This window comes from Heterodontus francisci, chromosome 6, assembly GCF_036365525.1.
Source record: "Heterodontus francisci isolate sHetFra1 chromosome 6, sHetFra1.hap1, whole genome shotgun sequence".
NCBI lineage: Eukaryota > Metazoa > Chordata > Chondrichthyes > Heterodontiformes > Heterodontidae > Heterodontus > Heterodontus francisci.
This window is the reverse complement of record NC_090376.1, coordinates 88,326,655-88,350,500: the sequence shown is the minus strand read 5'-3', so window position 1 is coordinate 88,350,500 and position 23,846 is coordinate 88,326,655. Positions and strand designations below refer to the sequence as shown.

Sequence of the window (23,846 nt, the reverse complement as noted above, 5' to 3'; positions counted from 1 at the left end):
GGGGCGAGGGCACAAATGTTTGGAGATGCCATTGGGTGGAGTGGGAAAATACATGTAAAGGTCATTTAATTTTGTTTTGCTAAACTTTAACTTGCCTAACCCGTTAAATTTTAAATGTACCTTGAGGGCTGCAAGCCCTTTAAAAATGGTACCTACGCATTGGCACCAGACAATGTTGCTCGTGATGGCTCACCCGCCCCTCCACTTCATGATAGGGGGCCGGCGCCGCGGCCATGACATAGTGCCCGTGTGGGCGGGCCGCATTTTCTTTTATGTCCGCCGCCTACTTCGGTGGTGAACTCTTAAAACGTAGCCCAGAGTTTGGGCATCTCCGGGCCAAATAAACATCAACAGCTGGACAGAAGGCAGATCACACTTACCACCTGATTGTTGCTGCCAGTGTGAGGCCCAAGCCATTTTGAGGTCCGAGCCTTCTTTACATGCCACTGCTGAGCTGCAGGCACGAAATAGGTGCCTCCCTAACTAGACAGTATATAAGCCTAGCAGAAGAATATACAGACCCAGGAGGATATTAACAACATTTGCCTGATAATACAGGTGCATGGAATGCTGCTCAACCTGTTCATTATTTTTTTAATAAATTGGCTCTTAAGAATACAATCTAAACATAGCAATAGGGAAGTAAACAACAAAATAGTGATGCAGGAAGTAAGTTCAAATCTATAGGATGTGTGCTGCTTTTAATCTATTAAAGACTGATACATTCACAATATAATAGTACAGATATTTATGGTAAGAATTATTGCAAAAAAGATATTCAAAACTTTATGAAACTTTTTTTAAAAAGGCTTTTGACTAAGCATCAAATATTAGGATTGTTAGCACAACTGAAGCCAATGGAATAAAACAGGCAGTACCAGCATGGATACAGTATTAGTTAAGGGATTAAAAAGAGTTGCAGTGAATGCTGGTTTTTAGACTGGAGGAAGGTAGCAGTGGTGTTCTCCAGGATTCAATACTCAGACCACTGCTGTTTTGATATACATTAATGACTTGGACATAGTATAGGGCATAAATTTGAAATTTGCAATGACACAAAACTTGGAAGTGAGGAAGTTAGTAATCAGCTTCAAGGCAGCATAGACAAACTGGTGGAATGCAGATCAAATTTTATGCAGAGAAGTGTGGGGTGATACATTTTGGTAGACAATACCAGCTAAATGGTACGATTTTAAAGCCAGTGCAAGAACAGAAAGAAATTAGTGTGTTTGTGCACAAATCTTTGAAGGCAGCAGAACAGGTCAACAAAGCAGTTAATAAAGCATATATGACTGGGATGTTATAAATAGAGGCCTAAAATACATAAGCTGGGATGTTATGATGAATCTTATAAAACATGGTTTAGTTTCAGCTGGAGTGGTGTGTCCAAATCTGGGCACCACACTTTCGAAGGATATGAAGGCTTGGAGAGACTGCAGAAAAGATTTACTGGACTGGTTCCAGGGATGAGGGATTAGTTATGTAGATAGATTGAAGAGGTTGGCGTTGTTCCCCTTACAGCAAAGACTAAAAGGAACATAAGATAAGAAATAGGAGCAGGAGTAGGCCATTCAGCCTAAAAAGGAGATTTAATAAAAGTGTTTAAAATGATGAATGGTTTAGATGGAGTAAATACGGAACACATTTCCAATGGCTGAAGGATCAATAACCAGATGGCACAGATTTAAGGTAATTAGCAAAAGAACCAGAGGCGACATAAGGAAAACCTTTATCTTGCAGCAAGTGGTTAGGATTGGAATGCATGACCTGAAGGGCTTTACACAGATTTAATAGTAGGCTTCAAAAGCAAATTGGATTTTAATAAAAGGGGGAAAGAGCACAGTGGAATAACTGGATTGCTCTTTCAAAGAGCAGCAACAAACAGACTTGCTGGGTCAAATTGTATCCCTCTATGCTGTATTATTCTATGATTTTAAAATGTGAAGCATTTTCAGATTTTAAAATAACATTTGTTTATTTTGAAAAAAATTGTCAATTATGTAGAATTAGTATCGCATTAAATTAATCTATCCTACAATTACACCTAAGTGACTACTGCAAGCCCAAATTTGTTGTACCATACACATCTTTCACCGTCCATCCTGAAGGCAGGTCAACACAGTAACATTCTTGTCTTGTCAAGGACAGAATTAATTTCTATTGGTTTGGGATCCTCCTTTCATTTGTGTTGAATGACATGAAAATTTGTCCAACTCTTAAAAACCAAAGATCACCTACTCTAATCCAGAATTAGTCAGTGATCCCGTCAAGGTGAAGTTTAGAATCAGACTCTAGTCTGATAACATTTGTGCACCTATTTATAACTGTATTACAAGTAGTTGGGAATTCTGAGATTGGCTGCAGGCTTGCACCATTCCCCTCCCCATGTCTTTGCCATCTCATCCTCAAGTTCCTTAACCTAGAGACATCCATTTGTTCATTGCATAACATAAAATTCACCCAGTCCCAAAGGTGTTCTCTTATGTTTATACATTTTAAAGGTTGAGTGCAGGACCACAACAGCAAGGGTGAGATGCAGGTCTTCCTATATCCATATGGATACGCCACATCTTTCCCTAGCCATTTACTGCCACGCCACCTCCCATGCGCATTTCACTCTTCTAGCCTACACTCCACATGCTTCTTCTCCACTCACAGTAGCTTTCCTTTCTCTTAAAAGCAAACACTCACCTTCTGCTCACAACAGTCACAGTTTAATTGCTCACAACTGCAAGGCTAATTGCAGTGCACGGAGATGTTAGTGATTTTTAAAGTTTATTTGTGGATCACGAAGAGCACCTTGGGCCGCTCCTTTTCCAAGCTTCCCCCACCTTCCCCCTAATGTGAACTTTACCAATCACCCCCTGCCCCCATTCCCGACCTACCTTACCAGGGACCATTTCTGAAGGTTCCCAGCAATGGCCTAATCCCCTTCCAAACCTCTTCAACTCCTGTTCGACAGTGGTTATATCATTTCCATCAGTGAGCGGGCGGGAGTCAGTGTTGGAAACTCAGCCTCACACACCAAGAAGCAGGATGGATCACTGTCTGCTGCAGATCTCGCATCCCTGATTCGTGCCCCCAAATAAAATTGTGGCTTCGAAAAAGATGCAGATTCAGCATTAGGGCAGCGGGGAGCTGGAAGCAAGTTTAGCTTGGTGAGGAAGGGGAAAGGGGAAGAGCAGCAACAGAGGCAGCTGAATGGATGACCTCAATCTTAGTGCCAAAGAAGGGCAGAAGAGAGGAGTTTAAGGAGACAGGGTCATGGAGAAAGAGAAGAGGGTTATTTTTGTTCCTCAGGATGATAAAGGAGTAGCGTGTTGGCAGAGGGTAGATAACCCAAATGTGCTTGATACAGTCCAGCTGAAGTCTGCATAGTTTACTTAAAGAAGCAAAGATAGGGAGCGTATGGTGCCTTCAGATGGTGACAAACTCTTGTGTCAAAGCATGGTAAAAAAATATGAAAATGCTGTAAAGTGGTGTAATTTTATTTGTTAAGAAAACCTTTTCGAACCATCCACTTAAACAAGAAATTCAATCTGATTTGATTACTAATTATTAGGTACCGATTTTCAAAACTGTAACCTATTCACACAACCAAAATATATATTTAAAAGCATTTCTTTTTAAACTTCGTACAAAATTACAAGAAAATTTTATATTAGGCCATTCTGATTTTCAGGTTTACTAGTCTTTTGAATTCAGACTTATTTACAAAACTGGTGAAAATACAAACATGCAATGATGTGCTTATTTAGGAAAAAAGATAGTCCTGAAGAGGGGCCTCCTCCCACCCACTCCTCCAGTTACAATCAGCACGTACACCATTTCCTGTCTGCTTTACCTTGTCAACGACTGTTCCTTTGGTTGCCCACATGAATCCTGTTTCTGCTCCAGCCATGACATTGCTCCTGCCAGTTTTGGGCAGGAGACAGATCTGAACAATTCGGATGAGGCCTGGGAGTTAAAATGGTCTGGGCCTCACAAGGTGTCCACGGAAGACTCATCTCACACCCAACGCTTCCTAAATGCATTCTAAGTTAAAATCAAGACCAAAACATTCTTAAGAAACATTTGAGTTTAATTGGGAGATCATAGGAGGGCAAGGAAAAACACTGCACTCAGTGCAACAAAGGTTACTGAATCCCCCACTATCAACATCTTGGGGGTTACCATTGACCAGAAACTTAATGGACCAGCCATATAAATATTGTGACTAAAAGAGCAGGTCAGAGGCTGGGAATTCTGTGGCGAGTAACTATCCTCCTTACTCCCTTGACTCCTGTCCACCATCTATAAGGCAGTGTGATGGAATACTCTTCTCTAGCCTGCAGCTCCAACAACACTCGAGAAACGCAACACCATCTAGGACAAAGCAGCCCACTTGATTGGAACCCCATCTACCACCTTTAACATTCACTCCCTCCACCACTGACGCACAGTGGCAGCAGTGTGTACCATCTACTAGATGCACATCAGCAACTTGCCAAGGCTCCTTTGACAGCACCTTCCAAACTCATGACCTCTACCACCAAGAAAGCCAAGGGGAGCAGACACATGGGAACACCACCACCTGCAAGTTACTCTCCATGTCACACACCATCCTGACTTGCAACAATATCACCGTTCCTTCACTGCGGCTGTGTCAAAATCCTGGAAATCCCTCCCTAACAACAATCTGTATACCTACATCACATGGACTGCAGTGGTTCAATAAAGTGGCTCACCACCACCTTCTCAAAGGCAATTAGTGTTGGGCAATAAATGCTAGTCTAGCCAGTGACACCCACATCCCAAGAACAAATAAAAGAACTCAATCAACAGGGTCGATTTTTGGGGGGTGGGGTTTAGTATTGGTGCATAGGGGACCCAAAGCTGATGGCATACCAAAAACAAGAGAACAGAGTGTGTGGCCAGGCCAATTTTAATCGCCGTGCTTCATCTTAATACTGCACATTAGACTCCTGCTTTAAGATGCCAGGAATTATATCGAGGCCAGTGGGCAGGAGCAGGAATTGGGGCAGGGAAACCAAAGAAAGAGTCCCAGGCATAGTGCTGGGGTGGGTTGTAGCACAGATGGCAGTTGGGGGAGGGAGAGGAAAGATCCCAGCAGGGGAGGCCCAAGGATTCTTTTAGGGGCTTGGAGAAGCACTGCAGCGATTTCAGGCCAGTGAGACAACTCACCCATTTTTAACTCCTCCCAGGCACCATTCCTTTTTTTTTATTCATTCATGGGATATGGGCGTCGCTGGCTAAGGCAGCATTTATTGCCCATCACTAATTTCCCTTGAGAAGGTGGTGGTGAGCTGCCTTCTTGAACCGCTGCAGTCCGTGTGGGGTAGGTAGTGCTGTTAGGAAGGGAGTTCCAGGATTTTGACCCAGCGACAGTGAAGGAATGGCGGCGATATTGTTCCAAGTCAGGATGGTGTGAGACTTGGAGGGGAACTTGCAGGTGGTGTTCCCATCCATCTGCTACCCTTGTCCTTCTAGGTGGTAGAGGTCACAGGTTTGGAAGGTGCTGTCGAAGGAGCCCTGGTGCGCTGCTGCAGTGCATCTTGTAGATGGTACACACTGCTGTCACTGTGCAGTGGTGGAGGGAGTGAATGTTTGTGGATGTTTGTGCCTGGCACTGGGGGGGTGGGGGGTGGGGAGGGGTGAGGAGTGTTAAAATCAACCCCTGTGAATGGGAGTCCATTTTGAAAAGAGGAAAAAAAGTCACATGATGCTAATTCTTTAGCTTTTAATTCTAAAATTTAATTTAGCTTGATGATGTTTGCATTTTACGATTTCATCCCAATTTTGGAATTCCGGTTGTAATTATAGGATTTAGTCAGAATAAATCCTAAAATCAGAAGGCTTTGTCAGGTTCCAAAAATGCGCAATCATTTGTATAAACAGAATTTAAAAACAAATTCTTGAAGACGATCAGAGAACAGTAGCAAAACTGAAACAAATCAAATGCTATTCATGGGGATTGAGGACCTGGTTACTTGACTACAGTACTTCCTTCCACGTAGATAAATAATAATACCAAGAAATACCAAAGACACCAGCAATAAAAATACTCCAATAATGAGGAGTAATGCCAGTGTTAGTTTGATTTCTTTTTTAGCGAGGTTCTTCCCAAAGAAGTCTATTTTTAATTCAGTGCCATCTGTGAAAATAAAGAGACTTGTTTTACTGTTTGTCCTATACAGTATTAACCACAGAAACGATGGGCTTGATATAAAAGCTTTGGAAGTTTTATTAAAATGTAAAGCTATTTTTCTTTCTTGTATGTTATTTGATATTCAGTTGAGAGGTCCTACTGTGTTTTAAGGCATCCAATTTGTTGAGATCTTTCCAATTTACATAAAATATTTCTGGCTGGATTTTCTGCCAATTGTCAATGAATGGGTGGAAAATTTAGACCATCAAGTCTTACATACGAACATACGAATTAGGAGCAGGAGTAGGCCACTTGGCCCTTTGAGCCTGCTCCGCCATTCAATAAGTTCATGGCTGAATTGATTACTCCACATTTCCTCCTACCCCTGAAAACCTTCCACCCTCTTGCTTATCAAGAATCTAACTCTGCCTTAACAATATTCAAAGACTCTGCTTCCACTGCCTTTTGAGGAAGAGAATTCCAAAGACTCACGACCCTCAGAGAAAAGATTTCTCCTCATCTTTGTCTTAAATGGGTGACCCCTTATTTTTAAACAGTGACCCCTGGTTCTAGATTCTCCCATAAGGGGAAACATCCTTTCCACATCCTCCCTGTCAAGACCCTACAGGATCTTATATGTTTCAATCAAGTCACCTCTTACTCTTCTAAACTTCAGCAGATACAAGCCTGGCCTGTCCAATCTTTCCTCGTAAAACAGCCCGCCCGTTCCAGGTCTTCCTCACAAAATTCTTCCCAAAGCTCATAACATTAGACTAATCTACAATATTTATCCAGTACTCCATCTTTTGGATTTTGCTCAATGTTTGGTGCATTACATCAAATATACATTATTTTATATTTTACAAATTAGCTCAATACAGATTGTTGGTGAGAAAGCTTCATTGAATTATTCAGCTCATGAAATTTAATGAACTCCACAGTCATAAAATGATTTAAATTTCATGAGAGAGAGAGAGATTTAAAAGATCTAAATACAGATTTAGGGCATGTTCAATATTCGTTCCCTTTTCTCAGACTGAAGACACTGGGGGAAAATTCAGATAGCCCCTGAAAACTGGCATGAGGCTTTCAATGCGGTATTAACCTGTGCCTGTTCGTTCCAATGAAGGCAGCATATAAACTTTGTGGAGGGGGATCAAAATCATGTGAGGCTAGCGCAAGTTCAAGCTAGCATGTAGCCAGTGTGCACCTCTTAGAGAGAGTGAGGTGACCTGGGAAAGACACAAGAATGGCACAACATTGGAGAAAGTGGCCTCCAAGATCCTCCAATAAAGCACTGGAGGCCTTGGTGCAGGAGGTATACAGGAAGAGAGAGGTGCTTTACCCACAGAGGACAAGGAGACTGTGCAGCCAGACACTGAGAAGTTCATGGGAGCTTATAGCCATTCCAGTCAATGCAGCAGAGTAGCTCCAAGGTCCTGGGCGTAGTGCTGCAAGAAGCTTAATGACCTCACACAAGTGGTCAAGGTCAGTAAATACATCTTCAAATGCCATGTCTTTACAACTGAACCACTTGCCTTGCGCACTGCCCAATTTAGCACTGCTCTTCATTCACCTTCCAACATTCTCTATCAACCATGACGCATACTTCATATTCATAGCTGTACCTCATCCTCACACACTTAACACTGCTGCAAGCCTCACACCCACATCTCACAGATTGCACTGCCAGCTATTTGGCCATAATAGCTACATCACCCAAATACATTACACCACACTCACTGACACACTTCCCTCCCTCTTGCAGGACATGGTGGTGCACAGCCGCAGGCAGGAATGATTGCATGTCCTCACCTTCTTGGAGAAGACGGTGCTCACCATCACTGGAGTGGCTATGACTGAGGTCGTGGCCAGCGGTGAGATTGAAAGGATCGAAGATGATAGTGTTCTCCTACTTAAATCATTCTTTCTATGGAGCATGGACCTGCTGTCCTCTCTCAAGATGACAGCCTTCATCCTCCCACTGCTGCCACTCAGCCAGTGCCCTTGCTGTTGCCTGTCAGCCAGCCAGCCCTGACTGCTGTCACCCATTCCAAGGTGATTCAGTCCAAAGCCAGGCCTTCTAGGCCCAGAGCTGCTTGAGGTTATCCTGCAAGGCCACCTACATTCTCCTCAACTGAAAGTCAGCAGCTTTCCACCAGCCATGCTGAAGCCACTGGGGTAGCACTGCATAGGAGCACTAGGCCAGGCAAAAGCACACCAAGACTGGAACTAAGGGAATGCCTAAGGGTGAATAGTTGACTTTTGTCTGGAGTACTGGATGGTTTGTTTGATAAAAGTTGATTTGGAATGTTTGCTTGTGATGGCCTTTCTTCCAGCATTGTAGCCGAGGACACTGACGTTCAGTAACCGAGGAATGATAAGGTATATGTCTGTTGTTGAATAGAAAATTTGGTTCACTAGTACCACAGTTGGATGAGCCGCTCACTGATTGCCCAACCCGAAAATGGAAGAGTTGGAGAGTTGGTTGCCTCCTCCCCCTCCTCATCTGCTTGTTATATACCTGATGGTAATGGCTATGCTCTCGTGATGGCGAGATTGTGCAGGATACAGCAGACCACGACAAATCGAGACACTCGCTCTGCTGAGTTCTGCTGGTCTCCTCCAGAGTAGTCCAGGTAGAGGAAGTGTTGCTTAAACACCCTAATGGTCTGCTCAATGACATTTCATATGGCAGCATGGCTCTCGTTATAAAAACAAGAAATGCTGGAACCACTCAGCAGGTCTGGCAGCATCTGTGGAAAGAGAAGCAGAGTTAACGTTTCGGGTCAGTGACCCTTCTTCGGAACTGACAAATATTAGAAATGTCACAGGTTATAAGCAAGTGAGGTGGGGGTGGGGCAAGAGATAACAAAGGAGAAGGTGCAGATTGAACAAGGCCATATAGCTGACCAAAAGGTCATGGAGCAAAGGCAAACAATATGTTAATGGTGTGTTGAAAGACAAAGCATTAGTACAGAAAAGGTGTTAATGGATTGAATATTGAACAGCAGCAAGTGCAAACATGAAAAAAAAGTGGGTAAGCAAACTGAACAAACTAAGATGAAATGAAATAAATGCAAAAAAAGGATGTAAAAATTGTAAAAAAGAAAAAAAAACTAAAAACAAAAGTAAAATGGGGGGCTGTCATGCTCTGAAATTATTGAACTCAATGTTCAGTCCGGCAGGCTGTAGTGTGCCTAATCGGTAGATGAGATGCTGTTCCTCGAGCTTGCATTGATGTTCACTGGAACACTGCAGCAATCCCAGGACAGAGATGTGAGCATGAGAGCAGGGGGGAGTGTTGAAATGGCAAGCAACCGGAAGCTCAGGGTCCTGCTTGCGGACTGAGCGGAGGTGTTCCACAAAGCGGTCACCCAGTCTGCGCTTGGTCTCCCCAATGTAGAGGAGACCACATTGTGAGCAGCAAACACAGTAGACTATATTGAAAGAAGTACAAGTAAATCGCTGCTTCACCTGAAAGGAGTGTTTGGGGCCTGGGAAAGTGAGGAGAGAGGAGGTAAATGGGCAGGTATTATACCTCCTGCGATTGCAGGGGAAGGTGCCATGGGACGGGGACGAGGTGGTGGGGGTAATGGAGCAGTGGACCAGGGTGTCGGGGAGGGAACGATCCCTTCGGAATGCTGACAGGGGAAGGGAGGGGAAGATGCGTTTGGTAGTGGCATCGTGCTGGAGGTAGCGGAAATGGCAGAGGTTGATCCTTTGGATATGGAGGCTGATGGGGTGGAAAGTGAGGGCAAGGGGAACACTGTCATGGTTCTGGGAGGGAGGGGAAGGGTTGAGGGCAGAGGTACGGGAAATGGGCCGAACATGGTTGAGGGCCCTGTCAACAACAATGGGGGGGGAATCCTCGGTTGAGGAAAAAGGAGGTCTTACCAGAAGCACCGTCATGGAAGGTAGCATCATCAGAGCAGATGCGTCGAAGACGGAGAAACTGGGAGAATGGAATGGAGTCCTTACAGGCTCTCGTTATACGCATGCTGCCCATGTATGCATGGGTTGCATAGCAGAGTCATAAATCAGCTGGTCAGCATGCATCCCTTGTTGCCCAGTAGTCACCCTCTGGTCTCGCGTCATGGCTCAAATGCTGATAGTACAAAAGACTGGCACAGAATAAGGCATCAAGACTGCTGCCAGGATACTGAGCATTGACTTGCATGATGCACTGAGTATGATGTGAAGTGGAACCCTTTGCGATTGTGCTACATCTCTGAATTTGCATATGGCGCTTGCAAAATAACTTATGTGCAGTCACTGCCACCCTGTACCATAGGGAAGCCTGCTATCCTGACAAGGCTATGTGAATGCTCCACCTGCCTCTCTGTGGAAAGTGATAATGCAATGTATTCCCCTCTCTTTGCTTAGAAAGAGTCAGTGACCTCACAACACCAGATGGTGAACTACAAGATGTTGGAGATTGTGCCTGCTCCAGCCTGGAAGGAATTCAACATAAAGAAATTCATAGCCACGGTCACCCTTATATCCACTGGCAATGCCGTCCTTGCCCTGCTCTGAGGCTGAAGGTCTGCCTGTAACAGGTAGCAGATTTCAGTGAGTACATCCTTAGTGAAAGAGAGATGTCTCACACACTGTTCCTGACTGGGTTGAGTAGGAGAATTGCTCCCTTAAGACCCTGAGTGATATGGCCTGCTGTGAGCCCTTCTCCCCCTCCTCTCCTCCCTCTGTGAGCAGCTTGTCCTCCTGCTCAAGCTCCCTGTCATGCTCCACACCATGGAGCATAGAAACTACATGATTGCCAGCAAGTAGTCTCAGCAGAACCGAGGCCTTCACCATGTGCCACACCACTTCCTGCAGACTCTACCAACTGTAAGTAGCAGTACAAACCTCCAAGTGCTTCTCCTATCTCAGCAACATCCAGTAGAAATAAATCAGCAACCAACTGACTTTGGGGATGCGCAATAAATGCTGGCCTTGCCAGTACTGCTCATATCCCATGAACGATTAAAAAACTGAATCTGGTTGATGATTCCTTTAAATAGCTCTGGGGGTGGGGGTGGGGGGTTCTTCCTGTTGCTGAACACATGTTCAGCTGTGCAAAGTTAAGAGAGGGTGTTAACTGGAGGGTTGAGGTTGAAAATGGCACTGCTAGAGACAAGTCAGCATTACATACTGACTGACGTCACAATCTGCATACCCCGCATTTATCCGCCGATACTCCCACTGAATACGCTAACAACTTACCCAAAATGACGTCCACTGCAGCCCACACCCAACGTATGCATACATACCAGTGGTGCCATTTTGGACCCAAAACAGCACCCACTGCACTGACAATATGACTGCTATGCAACAGAATTTTGCAAAAACTGCTCATCATACCATTCCTCAGGCTTAAAAAACATAATATCCCATGCAAGTGGCAATTTTTCATGAGACCAGACCATGAACATCAAACAATTCCACAGTAATAGGCATCACAACTAATTTGAGCTTGTCCCCAACAGATATTCATACAGAAACATTTTCAGCAAGAGTCAAAAGGGTGATAATCAAGAACAAGAACTCTAGCTAATCTACCCCCCCACCCCACTCTAGTCAGGGCACTAAAGATAATTGTAGTTCCCCAATCTTATCCCGTCTGAAGGACAGTAGATTTGACCTTTATTTTAAACATTGCAACAATTGCAAAATAAAATCTTAACGGAAATATGTAAATGGCCAAAATAATACCTATCATTTTATGTAAAACAGCATTATCTCTGGTTTTGCAGGTTATTGATAGATAAACAGACAGATGTACATCCATCTGTCCATTGTTTTATGCTTCTCTGGGAAAGTCCTAACTCAAGTCAAACACGAGATCCTTGAGCCACTCACCAGGCCAATAATTGAGGTGGTTTTGCGTTATCTTCACTTTTTTTTTAAATCTTCAGACTGCCTTCATCAGAATCAAGTACCCTCACTGGACGTCAACCCAATATTCAGAGCTGGCGTTTTGCTCTCCAATCACTGGTACTGTCTGGAGTAGGACCCAGACACAACCCTTCTGACTCAGAGGTTGCGGGGTGGTGGGGGGTGGGGGGGGGTGCGGAAATACCAGCACTGAGCCATTCTTCACTCTGTTCAGTCATGAGTACCCCTCCCCTCGATATCAACCCAGTATTTAATGACCACCTTCAATCTTTACTCACCAGGGCCATTTAAGTGGGTCTCAAACTCTTCACATTCTGACTCAGATGTAGAAATGCTACCACCCAGATATACATATACACATTTATATAAATTTCTCACAATACCATTGCATTCACACACCATTTGTTGGAGCAACTGTGAATTGATTTTCCATTGTAGTCCTTGCATGGTCTGTAAGGAGGAAAGATTTCAATTAATAAATTAATATAATTGTCAAAGGCAGATCTAAAAGTGCACTAGAAAAAATTGTATCAGCATAATAAACTTGCATGAAAACATTATAACTGATAACACAAATGAGCAAAGGACATAGAATGATAATTGTGGGAAATGTTAATTACCCAACAAATGAACTGGCAAGAAGTCGTAAAAAAAGGGGTACAGGAAATGGAGTTTTTGCAATGTGTGCAGGACTCCTTTCTTACCCACTATGTAACAAGTCCAACAAGAGATTGAGTATTACTGGATCTAGTAATGGGAACTGAACCAGAACAGATAAGAAAAGTAAGTGTAGGGGAACGTCTAGGCAATAGCAATAACAACATAATAAGGCTTAACATAAAGTTTGAGAAGAACATAAGTAAGACAAAGACCTAAGTAATAAATTGGAAAAAAGCTGATTTTAAGGGGATGAGAATGGATCTCAGGAAAATAAACTTTAAAAATTTACTGACAAATTAATAGAACAGCAGTGGGAAACATTTAAAAAGGTGATCAACAGAGTCCATGAGAAATACATCGCACTAAAGAGCCAATAATGACACACCATGGATGAATAAAGAAATAAGGACAAAACTAAGACTAAATAAAAAGGCATATACTCAGTACATAGACACTAAAGGAGAGGATGACAAAGAGGAGACACAAAGAAGGCAAAATTTAAATTATCAAGAAATATAAAAATAAATAGTATTCTATGCCCACATCAGAACAATCAGGATAGGAACTCCTTACTTAAAAAGGGAGATAGAACAAGTCCAGGGAACTAGAGACCAATTAGTTTAATGAAAGTCATAGGAATGATAATGGAATCCTTACTCAAACATCTAGGATAATAAGAGTAGTCAATGTATATTTCAAAGGGAAGGCCGTGCTTAACCAACTTTCTTGAATTCTTTGAAGTAATAGGAAGGGTACATAAAAGAGTAATGCAGTAGGTGTAATATATTTTGATTTTCAAAAGGCTTTTGATAAGGTCAGAGCATGTGGAGTTGGGGATATGTATCAGAATGGATAACTAGCTGGCTACAAACCAGAAAAGAGAGAGAGTAGGAGTTACAGGTAGTTACTCAGACCGGTAAAACGTTGGAAGTGGTGTTTCACAAGGATCATTGCTGGGAACTCTGTTGTTCACCATTTACATAAACAATTTGAACTCAGAAATTGGATGTACAATTTCAAAATTTACAGACGATACCAAATTGATGAGAATAAAAGCAAAATACTCTGGATGCTGGAAATCTGAAATAAAAACAGAAAGTGTTGTAAATACTGAGCAGGTCTGGCAGTATCTGTGGAGAAACAAACAGAGGTAATGTGTCAGGTCGATGACCTTTCATCAGAACTCAATGAGTTGTGATGAAAGGTCATCGACCAAATTGAAGAGGATTGCAAAAAAATACAGGAAGACATCAATAAACTTACAGAATGGGTATATAATTGGCAAATCAACTTCAATACAGATAAATACAAGGTGGTACATTTTGGTTGGCCACCTGCCCACCTCCACCCAAATTAAGTTTGCTGTCAATTGAGGCCCTTAAGTGGGCAATTAATGCTCAATCAAGGGCCTCATCCCACCTCCGCGGCAGGTGGGCCTATCACTGCACGGGGAACATGCCAAGCAAACCAATGCGGGTTCCTTGCCAGCTATGGGGGCGGGGGGGGGGGGCTAGTTAAAAGACGCTCAGTGCCTGAACGAGGGACCTGCCATCAGGAAAGGGGGTGCCCACTGACAGACACCCCCTGTGCTTGCTGGCGAGCCCCCTACACCCCTGCCCCCCACAACCCCCGCCCAATGAGACTCCTCCCATTTGAGACTTATCGGTGGCCTGGGTCCAGTGCCTTCGGTGATTCCAGTCGCGCCTCTCAGTTAAAGAGCTGCTGGCCTCTGATTGGCCAGCAGCTCTCAGTAGGTAGCACCTCCGTCGCCGGGGTCCTACATCCTGGGGAAGGCCCGCCACTGTCAACTTAAAAGTCTAGCTGGCACATAATGTGGTGGGCCTCTGCCAGAGGAGGCTACACGGGGCTCTTGCTGGTGCTTTAGCCGGTGGTCAGGATCCCCGTCGCCAAGATAAAATCCTAGGCATTGTAACTATTTCATCTAATAGCAGATAGTGAGGATACAAAGGAGAGAAGACTCCTAATCAACAGTGTTAATGGAGGATAAATTGAGTATGGAGAAGGGAGTAAGTGAACCGAATGCAATCTTAGAACTCTTAGAAATGGACCCTTTCAGGATATGAATTGAAATGATGGAGCTTTTGTTTAGTTTAGAGATACAACACTGAAACAGGCCCTTCGGCCCACCGAGTCTGTGCCGACCATCAACCACCCATTTATACTAATCCTACACTAATTCCATATTCCTACCACATCCCCACCTGTCCCTATATTTCCCTACCACCTACCTATACTAGGGGCAATTTATAATGGCCAATTTACCTACCAACCTGCAAGTCTTTTGGCTTGTGGGAGGAAACTGGAGCACCCGGAGAAAACCCACACAGACACAGGGAGAACTTGCAAACTCCACACAGGCAGTACCCAGAATTGAACCCGGGTCGCTGGAGCTGTGAGGCTGCAGTGCTAACCACTGCGCCACTGTGATAAGCTAATAGTGGGAGGCATTAGAATGGACGCTGTGACAAGTTTTAAGAACACGTAAAGGTTGAAATTAACTGTCAGGCAGCATGCTGGCAGAATGTGTGGGCCAGTCACCTGAACCTAGTGATGTGGTTCATTCCGAATGGAAGGTTAGAATTCACTTCTCTACCACTCCAAAGGGGAATACCGGTGGAGCTTGCCAGCTCCAGGTTGGACAATATCAGCAGCACAGAGAGCAGGAATACAAGACTGGGAGAGAAACCAACTGTGGAAGTAGTGTTAATAATGCAGAAGCATTATTCTTGTGGAGCCCAGAGGAGCACACCTGCTCTTCTTGACCTCACAAAAATATTTTTTCATTTACTTTTTTGGAACCACCCGATACAGCTGGTGCCTGCTTTATTCAGTGGTCTACTGAAATTGCATCAAATAGATCTGCACACAGTAGCGGGGTTCCTGCCAGAGTCAGGTAAACACCTGGGCCATCCAATGGAAGGCCCTAGTAAATATGGCAGTGGAGTGGGAATGGGCTGATAAAGTCACCAACAGAAATTTAAATTCCCCTACCTCCCCATTTCTGGACAGAATTTTTAAAAATTAATTCATGGTATGTGGGCGTCGCTGGCTAGGTAGTAGTTATCGCCCATCCCTAATTGCCCCTGAGAAGGTGGGGATGAGCTGCCTTCTTGTACCGCTGCAGTCCATGTTGGGAAGGGAGTTCAAGGATGTTGACCCAGCGACAGTGAAGGAACAGTGAGGGAACAGTGATAAAGTTCCAAGTCAGGATGGTGTGTGGCTTGGAGGGGAACTTGCAGGTGGTGATGTTCCCATGCATCTGCTGCCCTTGTCCTTCTAGTTGGTAAAGGTCTAGTTGGAAGTGCTGTCTAAGGAGCCTTGGTGCATTGCTGCAGTGCATCATGCAGATGGTACAAACTGCTGCTACTGTGAGTTGGTGGTGGAGGGAGTGAATGTTTGTGGATGGGGTGCCAATCAAGCAGGCTGCTTTGTCCTGGATGGTGTCAAGCTTCTTGAGTGTTGTTGGAGCTGCACCCATCCAGGCAAGTGGACAGTATTCCATCACACTCCTGACTTGTGCCTTGTAGATGATGGACAGGCTTTGGGGAGTCCGCAGGATTCCTAGCCTCTGACCTGCTCTTGTAGTCACGGTATTTATATGGCTGCTTCAGTTCAGTTTCTGGTCAATGATAACCCGCCCGATTTTGATAGTGGGGGAGTCAGTGATCGTAATGCCATTGAATTTCATGTGGAGATGACTAGATTCTCTCTTGTTGGAGATGATCATTGCCTGGCACTTGTGTGGCACGAATGTTACTTGCCACTTATCTGTCCAAGCCTGGATAATGTCCAGGTCTGGCTGCATTTCTACATGAACTGCTTCAGTATCTGAGGAGTCAGGAATGCTGCTGAACATTGTGCAATCGTCAGCGAACATCCCGATTTCTGAACCTATGACGGAAGGAAGGTGGTTGGGCCTCGGACACTACCTTCAGGAACTCCTGCAGTGATGTCCTGGAGCTGAGATTATTGATGTCCAACAACCACAATCATCTTCCTTTGCGCTAAGTACGACTCCAACCAGCGGAGAATTTTCCCTGATTCCCATTGACTCAAACTTTGCTAGGGCTCCTTGATGCCACACTCAGTCAAATGCTGCCTTGATGTCAAGGGCAGTCACTCTCACCTCACCTCTTGAGTTCAGCTCTTTTGTCCATGTTGGAACCAAGGCTGTAATGAGGTCAGGAGCTGAGTGGGCCTGGCAGAACCCAAATTGAGCGTCAGTGAGAAGCTTACTGCTAAGCAAGCGCTGCTTGATAGCACTGTCGATGACACTTCCATCACTTTACCGATGATTGAGAGTAGACTGATCGGGTGGTAATTTGCCAGGTTGGATTTGTCCTGCTTTTTGTGTACAGGACATACCTGGGGCAATTTTCCACATTGCCCAAACTGAGCGTCACTGAGCAGGTTTTTGTTAAGCAAGCGCTGCTCGACAGCACTCTCGACAACACCTTCCATCACTTTATTAATGATAGAGAGTAGATTGATGGGGCGGTATTTGGCCAGGTTGCATTTGTCCTGCTTTTTGTATACAGGACATACCTGGGCAATTTTCCACATTGCCAGTTAGATGCCAGTGTTGTAGCTGTACTGGAACAGCTTGACTAGGGGCACGGCAAGTTTTGGAGCACAGGTCTTCAATACTATTACTGGAATATTGTCAGGGCCCATAGCCTTTGCAGTATCCAGTGCCTTCAGTTGTTTCTTGATATCACGTGGAGTGAATCAAATTGGCTGAAGAATGGCATTGTTTAGTTGTTTAATTGTCCACCACTATTCACGGCTGGATGTGGCAGGACTGCAGAGCTTATATCTGATCCGCTGATTGTAGGACCACTTAGCTCTGTCTATCGCATGCTGCTTACGCTGTTTGGCACGATGGATTGTAGCTTCACCAGGCGGACACCTCATTTTGAGGTATGCCGGTGCTGCTCCTGGTATGCCCTCCTGCACTCTTCATTGAACCAGGGTTGGTCCCCCGGACTGATGATATGTGGGGGACATGCTGGGCCATAAGGTTACAGATTGTGGTTGAGTACAGTTCTGCTGCTGTTGATGGCCCACAGTGCCTCATGGATGCCCAGATTTGCATTGCTAGATCTGTTCAAAATCTATCCCATTTAGTACAGTGGTAGTGCCACACAACACAATGGAGAGTCTCTTCAATGTAAAGATGGGACTTTGTCTCCACAAGGACTGTGAGGTGGTCACTCCTACCAATACTGTCATGGACAGATGCATCTGCGGCAGGCAGATTGGTGAGGACAAGTTCAAGTATATTTTTCCCTCTTGTTGGTTCCCTCACCACCTGCCGCAGACCCCATCTAGCAGCTCTGTCCTTTAGGACTCAGCCAGCTCAGTCAGTAGTGGTGCTACCGAGCCACTCTTGGTGATGGACAGTGAAGTCTCCCACCCAGGGTACATTCTGAGCTAGATTTGGCCCTATGGAAGGGATGCCATGAAGTTAGAAAAAACAGTTGTCCATCCCTTACTCCAGCCAACTATCTGCACACACTTCTAATAGCCTTCTGCGACCTGGGTATCAGGCATGAGAATAGAGTTAACTGTAATCCGGCTGTAAAAGTGGAATGCTTAAGTTATGTGTTTCCCTACTGTATTAAAGCAGCAAGCAAGGGAAGGTATTCCTTATGACATACTATTGTAACAGATCAAATCATTTGTGAATCTGGATAAAGCATATTTTCAAGTTATGTTTTGCATATTAAAGCTGATGCACTTTAAAGCAATTTTTTGCCTTTCAATACTGTTGACACTGAAGTGGGTGCTGACTTTTGTTTCATGTTCTTTAAAAGGAACCATCCCATTGCAATTGTTAAGGTGGCCTAACAACGGAGTACAACCAGACACCACAAGACTTCACGTCTTACAAATGTGATGATAACTGCTGATTTTAGAACACTGTAATCGAAATGAACAATCAATTCAGATTTTCCATAGCCTAATGCACGCTCCACCAATTCTGTACTTGAATTTCTACCGGCAATGAATAAAGTTTCAGGTAATGCAATGTATAGAAGAGAATTCCATAGGCAAAAGAAGTGGTGTCTGCACATTTACCACTAGTATTCTGAGCAAGTAAGACTAGCTATTGCTAAGTTTTCCTTTCCCTTATATGTTTTAGATAAAGACTGTCAAGCAAGCCACTGACCTGCCAAGACTGAGGCACACATTATTTTGCCACATAAACATTAAGTCTTAAAATTGCAAGCCCCTGACTGGAAAGACATTTGCACAGTAACAGACAGTGTTGGAACAAGGGGACCCAGTCGTTGCTTCCCCAATACACAGAAGAAGTGGTCAGACCAGTTTTAGTCACACGACCGGCTGACTGTTGGAAGTTCAAAATCAAAACAACTCTAACAGGGAAAGAGATCAGAAAGCTGTTAGCTCCTGGACTGGGAACACCTCTCTCCTGTCTGCTCTCATCTCACTCTCACCAGCTTCGGAAACCATTGAATACATATGAACCCCAAGAAAGGAAGTTCTCCTACAGTGAACAAGGTTTAAGAATAATACTGGGCCCCAATGAAAAGTAAGAGCTGTCTACAATCAAGGACATTACAGCGAGCTGGGAACACAAACAGTAACAAGAAACCCCTTCAGAGACTGCCTATTACCTCTCCATTTTATTTTTCTTTTGCTTTTTTCTGTCCCTATTTGCATGTGTGTTTCGCATGTACATTTCGTAAACCTGTAGGTGCGAACCGTATTAGAGTTTAAGTTTAAGGTTTAGTAAATTTCACCTTTCTCCTTTAAACTGAAGAAAACCTGTTTATGCTCAATTCTTTGCCTTATAATTGGAAAGCTGTGAACAAGGATTCATAAAGGTGGAGCTCAAAACACAGTGTGTTTAAAATAAAACCCGGTTACAATAAGATCAGGTGAAGACAGCAAAAGACCCCTAGACACCTTTCTCACCTGGTCGTAATATTAAAGATTACTTCATTTTATTTAATATATAGTGGTGTGGCAGTTCCACAGCCACTGATCTGGACCAAACCTGGGTTGATCTGCACTGTTATCGCTATACTTCCAAAATTATATCTCCTGAAAGCCATGCCAAATTGAAATGAGCATAAAAATGGTTTGTTTACAATCAAATAGGCAATGTTTCTTTTAGTCAACAGTTTACCTGTCTGATTTAGGATAGTATAAACGGTTTCCATGCCAGCATGGATATGATCAGTTACATGGCAATGCAACAGCCAAGTTCCAGGGTTCGATGCAATCATTTCTACAGTCTGGAATGTTCCAGGGAAGAGATCGTACACATCTGCTCTGTAATCATTATCCATCTAGAAGAACATAACACAAAAAAGTGCATACTTTGAAAACTCATCATGCAGAATTAGACTCTGATCATTACTTATCTAGTAACAGCCTTTAAGCTCTGCTGTAGTTGGTAGTCATTGGAGAACTCCTCATCATTATCATCAGTGAAAATAAGCAGTTACATGGCGCTTTGCAATTTAAGCAATAAGTATAAACAGACAGAAAGACTAATGAGGAAGTGCTGGAAATGCCTGGAGAAGAGGAAATTAGTTCATAACATCAAAGAGAGAATCATACAATACTTCAGTATCATTGGAGCAGAAGATAGACAGAGATAATTATTGGAAGGAAAGATCAATGGAAAATGAAGGACAGGAAGCAGAGAAGACAATGGACAACAGATATCATGGACTGGATGCAGTTGACCTATGCAGAATGAGTAAGGACAGCACAGGACAGATAGAGGTGGAGATCGATGACAGTCAACCTTCTGGGAAGAAGATGACATCAACGAACGAACAAGTAAACAACAATTCTTCATTTCCATTGGACTGAAAAAAATCATTAAGTACATGAAAGCCTGAAGAAAAAAATCCAAATGGTGAAAATACAAAATTGGTGATGTATCTCTAGGGGGCTCCAAGGGCATGCTTCCCTGGGAAACTGAATTTTTACTTTAAAAATAATGCATTCCATTCATTTTAAGCACTTTTATTCTTCATAATTGTGAAACTGAATAAAAGAACAAAATGACATTCTGATTTTCAAAAGACGGCCAGACAATTACTTATTCAAATGTTATCCCAACAGTCACTTATCCACAGCCAAGGTCTTCAATCACTCAAATTCACAAAGACACTACTCTCCACAAACCCAGTTCAGAGACATCGGGAGGAATTTTAACACCCCCATGATAGGTGAGGGGATTGGGGGCAGAGGTTTAAAATCATGAAATTTGCAAAATCCAAACCCAACCCGTCTGTATTCCAGTCACTGCCCTTTCACAGAGAAACTATTTTCCCTTAAACCCTGCCAACTTATACTGACATTCTTCTTCCTCTCCCCTTCATCTTCATATTGATGCTCATTCTTCCAAACCACTTAAGCTGGTACTCTTCTTCCACACCTCTCCCCCATTCAAACTAGTGCATTTTACTGTCTTCCCCAAATTCATGCTGACATTTTCCATTTCAGTTAATGCCATCATTCTCTTTCGTTACCCATCCCATGACTGTCAAAAATGTAAACTATGTGACCATTACACATTTGTTTATGTTTCATAAAGCAATTTATTAGAGGGAAAAATTCAAATATTTGCACATAATTTATATTCAGTTAAATATTTTGCCAATTTAAACATCTATTCAGACAAATGTAGTGAGAGGTTGTAGAGTGATATTAATGGTGGCAATATGCCAAATAACCTAAAGTCAACTCAAAACAGGTACAAGTTAAAGGGTGGGAATTTCTACTTCTATACTTGTTAGTACACAACTTTCCATCCATTAAAGTTAATTTGTGGAAAATAGATGAGCCGACAAATGAAGAAATGAAAAATCCTCATCAAACTTTGCTTTGTTTCAAAAATGAATGGAACACATTATGAATGGAATGGGGGGTGGGGGGAGAATTATGTTAAAATTAAAATCACTTCTGAAAAAATAACCCTCCACTAAGCCATTGGCTGAAATATTTGATTGAATAAAATGTTAATACCTCTGAGTACAGTACATTTCTGTTTTATTGTGGATTTTGCTGACTGGCAACAAAAATACCAAATTACCTCTTTGCTGTCAGTTAACATTCTCAGGTGCATAAGCTCCAAAACCATAAGCTGCTATAATACAGAATGAGTGGTCGATGCACAAGCAGTTGCAGATGAAAGAAAATTTGATAAAATTCCAGAATTACTAAAAAATTGCTTACCCTATAGGTAAAACTCTGGGCATGGAAATGAACAGTATGCATGTCTACTTCATTTCCCATACCCAGCAAATACCAGTCAACCTTCTCTCCTTTAACCATCGTAAGTCCATGAAGATTTCCAAAAATTTTCCCATTAATTGCTGAAATAAAAATTTAGAAATCTAGTAAGTTAATTTTGGAAAGTAATGCTTGGCTCCACTAGTTTTCGGAATTTGCAATCAGTATGCGTCCATACCATGTATTTTATTGCTTTCTACAAAATCATCTGTTTTCTTGAACTCAGTCGGGTCCACGTGAAGGTAAGTGATGATATTGTCATTCAAGTACCAGGATTCATTTTCATCATATACCAGGAACAATAAAGCAAATTCCCGATCAACATCCTTCCTCATGCCATTCTGGTCGAGTATTCCTTTACGACAGGTTACCAGAGGGCCAACCAAACCACTGTACAGATCCTGGAATAAAATGCTAAATTGATTGTACAAGTTTTATTTTAATTGCATACTGTTTTACAATATACAACACATAGATAGTTAAGTAACTATGTGTGCTAAATAGCTAACATTGGATGATGAATTAATAAGTGACAGAGCTAGTTGCATTGTACATTTCCATCAAATTGACATGACAGTGCAACTGCTGTGGATTCAGCTTGAATTGCATTTAACATATATTTTAAACCCATTTCAAAGGGATAGTCTCATTCTCTTCAGCTCTGTACTGGCTGCAGTTCTATGAATTCTCAAATGTAATTGTTAAACTCTTGAATGTTAGGAAAGAGCTGAATGTCTTGTTAGCACTTCACTATCATTTAAATTTTAAACAGTATTTGGATGCTGGTGAATTTGTGTAAGCAAAGCTCTGCTTTGTCTGACCCAGAAAGCGATGGGATTATAACTCAGCACTCAAACTAGCTATAATAGCTCCATTACATTCCAGTTTAATAAAGGAGTGTTAAAGCTCCTACAGTGTTACAGTGTCAAACTGCTGCAGGGTTCGCTGCAGAAATGCACAGATATAAAAACAGTAAAGAAAGAAACAGATGCTGGCAATTTCAAAATTGCATTGGGATCTTTTATAAAAGAAAGAATCTCTGAAACATAGGCCTTGAAATAATATTCTAATGGAATTGTTAAACTGTTTAAAATAAATGACTTGATACCGCCACAAAAATAAGCGACAAAGAAATTTACACAAATACACGAACTACTCATATCTGAGTATCTCCATGCATAGGGTCCTTGTGTACTTTGGCATATGAGACAAGAAAATAAATACCATCATAATCCAAAAGAGAGACAACAGGAAGAATCCAAAAAGGTCAACAGTGGGGGTTAAATTCAACAGCATCTGAAAATGGGTGGGGGGAATCACAATGTGGGATTAAACTGTGCTTGTTGCTTCCAATGCAGGCAGCATATCAACTTCGTGCACCCTGTTCATTTAGATGATGGCAGTGTGCATCCACTGCTAATCGTGCTGTTGAGCGGTGGCAGGCCTAAACACAGGGCCCAAAATTGTGAGAATAGCAGCACTTAAAGCTATAAAGGGGAGGTGCATTGTGGCTGGAACAGTTGGTGTAAATCACTGCGGAACTCATTTTAACAGGGAGAAAGATGTAATATAATGGGACAACGTGGGAGTGCGCAGGCTCCAAGATTTTCAAACGCAGCACTGCAGGCCTCGGTTGAGGAGGTGCAGAGGAGGAGAGACACAACAACCACTTGTATTTACATAGCAGCTCTAACATGATAAAGCATTTCAAAGCACTTCACAGGAGCATTACAGAACAAAATAGGACACCAAGCCGCATAAGGAGATATTAGGGCAGATAAAGCTTGGTCAAAGAGGTAGGTTTTAGGGAGCAACTTAAAGGAGGAAAGCAAGGTAGAGAGGC

General features: G+C 42.9%; 1 protein-coding gene across 1 annotated transcript in view; it reads right to left on the bottom strand.

Annotated features, from left to right (window-relative positions):
* Positions 1 to 585: 585 nt before the first annotated feature.
* LOC137371427 (ferroxidase HEPHL1-like) overlaps positions 586 to 23,846 on the bottom strand; it is a 118,185-nt gene continuing 94,924 nt past the window's right edge. The window contains exons 16-20 of the mRNA XM_068034009.1: positions 22,182 to 22,404; positions 21,947 to 22,086; positions 19,881 to 20,043; positions 12,443 to 12,493; positions 586 to 6,154 (exon numbers count right to left, since the gene is read on the bottom strand). Of these exons, the coding sequence (XP_067890110.1) occupies positions 5,955 to 6,154; positions 12,443 to 12,493; positions 19,881 to 20,043; positions 21,947 to 22,086; positions 22,182 to 22,404 (777 nt within the window). The 3' untranslated portion in view covers positions 586 to 5,954. The remainder of the gene's footprint in view (positions 6,155 to 12,442; positions 12,494 to 19,880; positions 20,044 to 21,946; positions 22,087 to 22,181; positions 22,405 to 23,846) is intronic.